General features: G+C 35.8%; 1 protein-coding gene across 3 annotated transcripts in view; it reads left to right on the top strand.

The window, feature by feature from the left end:
• LOC146005196 (uncharacterized) overlaps positions 1–4,223 on the top strand; it is a 258,674-nt gene extending 254,451 nt beyond the window's left edge. For all 3 annotated transcript variants that reach the window (XM_083144244.1, XM_083144242.1, XM_083144243.1), the window contains exon 3: positions 1,023–4,223. In XM_083144244.1, the coding sequence (XP_083000370.1) occupies positions 1,023–3,300 (2,278 nt within the window). In that variant the 3' untranslated portion in view covers positions 3,301–4,223. The remainder of the gene's footprint in view (positions 1–1,022) is intronic.
• The last annotated feature ends 2,127 nt before the right edge of the window (positions 4,224–6,350 follow it).

The raw sequence follows: 6,350 nt of genomic DNA on the forward strand, positions 1-6,350 counted from the left end.
CAGCAATATATGTAACAGTGTTAAGAGAAGTGTAAAGAGAAGTAACATTGATAATGTAAGGTAATATGACACTTCGTTTTGTACAATTCCATTGCTTCACTTTCAGAACGTTTAGTCCCGAGAAGCAGCTTTATGATATATTAGGGTTTTGGGTGCCAAGCGGATGCCATGTGTTCCCATGTTCACATCAAACAAGCTGCTAATTCACCATACCAATATCTCAATCTTGTGTACATGAATTAAGTTGTTTGATTATTTTATATAGAAAAGAGTTGTAGGATACAAGCGTTAATGCTTTGAAATTAAGTTTGCAGTCATGATTCTTGCAAGCGGCAGGCAAAATATCAACATTTAATAATGAGAAATTACAAAATTTATTCATTAAAACAACAATTTACTCTAATCTCATTTAGTCATAACATTAAAAATAATCAAATATTTTATTTAAGCCTGCTTGCAAATGAGAAAAACCCTGTAAAAGTCCCTCCCTAGCTTGTGAATTGTAATAACTTTGAAAATCACTATTTTCCAAAACCAATATAAATCGTACACACACACATACACACTAGCACACACACACAAGCACCCACCACACACACGCACCCCCCCCCACACACACACACACACTCTTGCCATAGTAGTGCATTGTGCTAATTACTCCGTCACACACAGAGGCCAACATAAATTAATATCGGGTAAAAGTCAGCATTAATATTATTGTGTATATATATACACACAAACAAACACACTGTTTAATTGAATTGAAATAAAATTTTTGATAAATTGAAATTGCATAGACCCTTTATATTGTTAATATATTTGTGTGGTTGGATGGTAAGAGGAAGTGAGAGTGGTGACCCTAGTATATCTCCTTCCAGGTTATTACTGTTATATACATTGATTAAATGTGCTCTTCAATGAAAATTTTCAAACAATGATATACATTCATATCTTAGAGAGACTTATGTTTCAACTTAAAACTTCAGACCAAAATCACTTCTAATAGGACTTCTTTCTTGCAGCTCGACACTAGAGACACCATTCTGCTCTGCGACTAAGAATAGTGGAACAAGTCTGGAATCTACAAGGGAAGGAGAATCTACAAAATCTTCAAACTCTGAGGGTTTTGCCATTTGGAATGATGGAATTAATTTGTTTAATGATAAATGTGAACTTGCTGTTCACATGCAAAATCATAGTAGAACAAAATCGTCTGAGTGCTCAATGTGCAAGGAATCATTTAAGGGGATAAAATGTCTCGTGGAATATACAGGAGGTCATAGTGGTGAAAAGTCTTTTTTGTGTTCAACCTGTAGCAAATCTCTAGCATTAAAACACAGTTTTAGAAAGCATTGGAAAACTCATAGTGTTGCAAGGAAGGAAGATCCTCGAAAACATTCCAGAACTCATACTGGAGACAAGCCCTTTGTATGTTCAGTGTGTAACAATACGTTTACAGTGAAGTCAAGTCTTAAGAAACATTTAAGAATTCATACTGGAGAGAAGCCCCATGTGTGTTCAACATGTAACAAATCATTTGCATGGAAGTATATCCTTGAAAAACATTTAATAATTCATACTTTAGAGAAGCCCCATGTGTGTTCAACATGTAACATATCATTTGCATGGAAGAAACATCTTAGAAATCATCTAATAATTCATACTGGAGAGAAGCCCCATGTGTGTTCAACATGTAACAAATCATTTGCACGGAAGGATAGCCTTAAAAAACATTTAATAATTCATAGTGGAGAGAAGCCCCATGTGTGTTCAAAATGCAACAAATCATTTGCACAGAAGAATGATCTTAGGAAACATTTAATAATTCACACTGGAGAGAAACCCTTTGCATGCTCAGTGTGTAAAATTGCATTTAAACTGAAGTCAAATCTTAGAAATCATCTAATAATTCATACTGGAGAGAAGCCCCATGTGTGTTCAACATGTAACAAATCATTTGGACGGAAGGATAGCCTTGAAAAACATTTAATAATTCATACTGGAGAGAAGCCCCATGTGTGTTCAACATGTAACAAATCTTTTGCTCGGAAGTATAGCTTTCAAAAACATGTAATAATTCATACTGGAGAGAGGCCCCATGTGTGTTCAACATGTAACAAATCATTTGCATGGAAGGATAGCCTTGAAAAACATTTAATAATTCATACTGGAGAGAAGCCCCATGTGTGTTCAACATGTAACAAATCATTTGTAGGGAAGGCAGATCTTAGAAAACATTTAATAATTCATACTGGAGAGAAGCCCCATGTGTGTTCAACATGTAACAAATCATTTGCACGAAAGAATGATCTTACGAAACATTTAATAATTCATACTGGAGAGAAACCCCACCTTTGTTCAACGTGTAACAAATCATTTGCATGGAAGCAAGGTCTTGAAAAACATTTGTTAATAATTCATGCTAGAGAGAAGCCCCATGTGTGTTCAACATGTAACAAATCATTTAGAAGGAAGGCAGATCTTAGAAAACATTTAATAATTCATACTGGAGAGAAGCCCTATGTGTGTTCAACATGTAATAAATCATTTAGATCGAAGTCAGTTCTTAGAGAACATTTAATAATTCATACTGGAGAGAAGCCCCATGTGTGTTCAACATGTAACAAAGCATTTGCACGAAAGAATGATCTTAGGAGACATTTAATAATTCATACTGTAGAGAAACCCTACCTTTGTTCAACGTGTAACAGATCATTTGCACGAAAGAAAGATCTTGAAAATCATTTGATAATTCATACTGGAGAGAAGCCCCATGTGTGTTCAACATGTAACAAATCATTTGGAAGGAAGGCAGTTCTTAGTGAACATTTAATAATTCATACTGGAGAGAAGCCCTATGTGTGTTCAACATGTAATAAATCATTTGGAAGGAAGGCAGTTCTTAGTGAACATTTAATAATTCATACTGGAGAGAAGCCCTATGTGTGTTCAACATGTAATAAATCATTTAGATCGAAGGCAGATCTTAGAAAACATTTAATAACTCATACTGGAGAGAAGCACTATGTGTGTTCAACATGTAACAAATCATTTGCACGAAAGAATGATCTTAGGAGACATTTAATAATTCATACTGTAGAGAAACCCTACCTTTGTTCAACGTGTAACAGATCATTTGCACGAAAGAAAGATCTTGAAAATCATTTAATAATTCATACTGGAGAGAAGCCCCATGTGTGTTCAACATGTAACAAATCATTTGGAAGGAAGGCAGATCTTAGAAAACATTTAATAATTCATACTGGAGAGAAGCCCCATGTGTGTTCAACATGTAACTAATCATTTGCACAAAAGAATTATCATAGAGAACATTTAGTAGTTCATACTGGAGACAAACACTTTGCATGCTCAGTGTGTAACGATTGGATTTGCAAAAAGGCAGCTTTTTTGAACAGACCTTTTTTTCCAAATAAAACGTGGCTTTTTTGGAAAGATAACTGAAATTTTTGCTCTTTTGGCTTTTTACTAATTACAGCTAATCTGTTTCACTTGCAGTCATTTAAAAGTTTTAATAGTTCATGAAGTCATATTTTGGAACTACTTAAATAATCTTACATCCAAGAGACACTAGCTACTAATTTGTTTTTGTCGTATGTGAGTCTGTGTATTACCTATGAAAAGACGTAGTGATAAAACTGTCTTATAATCAGGGGATACAAGGCTTTATTGTTAGTGGAGATATATTGATTAGCAATTTGGATTCCATTTTAATTCTGTAGGCCCAGTCCTGATTAGCTTATCTGAACATAAAATGAACTTAATACAAACTTTCATGTGTTTATGTCATCATATCATTGACCTTATAGAAACAATTCACAATACGTATGCAGAACTACATGCATATATACCCCATGTAATTCTTAAGATCAGTATGCTACTACGAGGGAGAATGAGAACCAAAAGTTACTTATAAATGTAAGTACTGTTGTTGGAAAAGGGCCACATTTTTGATTGAATGTTTCATACAAATAAAATTAATATATTAATATAGTTCGTAAGTCTCTTCATAATGCATAAGTTCAATTAATTGTGTATTGTTGTTATTACATGAATAGGTCCACATATGTGAAACAAAGAGAATATCCAAAATTCTGTAGGGCTGATTGATTAGGTTATTTTATGTCACTTTTCTGCTAAGTGTGACGATTTGATGAAATTGATGAAGGAACATATTCACAAACAAAGTCCATACCCAGGATGGGATTCAAACCCAGAACCCCTGGCATCGTAGCATGCTTTGCTAACCACTCAACCACAGTGGTCGGCAAAATGATGTTGGAGTAGGTACTAGAGCTAAACATGCAATTGTAGAATTGCAGTATTATTGTCCAAAGTAACGGAAAAAAATCGATCCACCCCCTCCCGACCCTACAATCAGAAACACATAGTCACTTACAGGCAAAGGGTGTCACACGGGGTACAGCTTGGAGCTTATTGTTCTTATCGTTTACATTCAATTCTCATAAATTTTCAAATAGTACTGCGTTCCTCAAATTTACAGTGGTTTCAAATGTCCTTTAATTTTTTTTACCATTACGATTGAATAGCCTTGAAATTCTATGTTTAGTAAATAATCTAATATATAAAAGAGTGTGTGTGTGGGGGGGGGGGGGGGTGTTTTCCGGCATTACTCTCGAACGCCTGGAGCAATTTCAACCAAACTCAATACGCATATAATTTCCAACCTGAAAATAAATACTGTGGGGTAAGACACCCCTGGCACCCCCGGTGGTGGAGGTGGGAAGGGGTGACATGTAAAAATGATCATAAACGTCCGATATTAGTGTGGAATCCATAGTTTTCAGGGTCTCTAATATGAATAGTGACACTCCCAATGCCGTTCAACTCCAAGACACCTTTGGTACCCCTAGGGGTGTGGATGGGAAGGGTTGACATGTAAAAATGATCGAAAACGACCGACAGTGAAATCCGTAGTTTTTGGGGTCTCGAGGATGAATAGTGGCACTCCCAATGCCGTTCAACTCCAAGACACCCATGGCACATTTAGGGGTGGGGGTTGGAAAGGGGTGACATGTAAAAATAATCGAAAACTACCAATATTAGTGTGGAATCCATAGTTTTCGGAGTCGTTAAGATCAATAGTGACACTACCAATGCCGTCCAACTTCAAGACACCTCTGGAAACACCTCTGGTACCCCTAGGGGTGGGGGTGGAACAGGGTGACATGTAAAATGACAGATATTAGTGTGAAATCCATAGTTTTCGGGTTGACTAAGATGCACTGAATAGTGACACTCACAATGCCATTCTACTCAAAAACACCCCTGGCAACCGGGTGGTGTTGGGAAGGGGGTGACATGTAAAAAGACCAATATTAGTGTGGAATCCATAGTTTTCCGGCCTGCTGAGATTAATAATGACACTCAGAATGCCATTCAACTCCCAAGTTCATTTTACACTATTGTTAGAATTCATTATATTCCTGTCTAATAGAAGATGGGGACAAATAAATACCTGGGCAACACCGGGCAATCAGCTAGTATATGTATAAAAAATTAAATAATATGCTTTAGCAATTATTATTATAATAAAGAACATGTCTGAATGTGAATTAAGAAATAAAAATATATTCTTTCATGACTGCTTTGAAAAAGCCAGGTCAGGGATTAAAATGAATGGGCTGTTTGGTAGCCTTGCATCAATGGTTGTTCAAACTAAAGCTACCAATTTTGCAGACTTTTCCAACCTGTCTCTCTACACAAAAACATATTAAGATATGCAAGGACAAAATATATTTTATTTTTAAATCTTGAAAAATCATGGATGTTATTTTTTTTGTGGCTTTTTATAGGTTCACATTTAAATATTTCATAGCTCGAGGAGAAGAAGGGGGGTATGGCCCCTCCCCTGATTACAGGTAGGCATAAAGTAATGTTGTCACCTTGTTCCAGGTTCAATCCCCAATGAAAGCACAGTGGTTCAAGTCCCATTTTAAGCTTTAGGTCGAACACCAATTAACGTGTATGAGCATAAAGTGGGCTTAAACAAACAAAACGTTACTTATAGAAAGCCAGATTTTTCAAAAAATGTAATTCGTGGCAAATCTATTTCAGTTTTGGGACCACAATGCACTAGGGCAGTGCCTCTCAACTGGCAGGCTGTGGCCCGGTACCTGGCTTTGGAATGAATATACTAAGCCATGAGAGTTCATTAAATCAAATGGTTGCCAAGTACTTTAAACGAAATTTTATATTTGTCAACAAGCCTAGACATATATTCCATTATTTATTAATACTTAATTTCAAGTGTGCATATTAAAGTATAAAGTTAAAAAAAATAGAAATTTGAATGTTTTGAGCATGGCGAA

Source organism: Lepisma saccharinum, chromosome 23 (assembly GCF_977018435.1).
Source record: "Lepisma saccharinum chromosome 23, izLepSacc3.1, whole genome shotgun sequence".
NCBI classification, from domain to species: Eukaryota; Metazoa; Arthropoda; class Insecta; order Zygentoma; family Lepismatidae; genus Lepisma; species Lepisma saccharinum.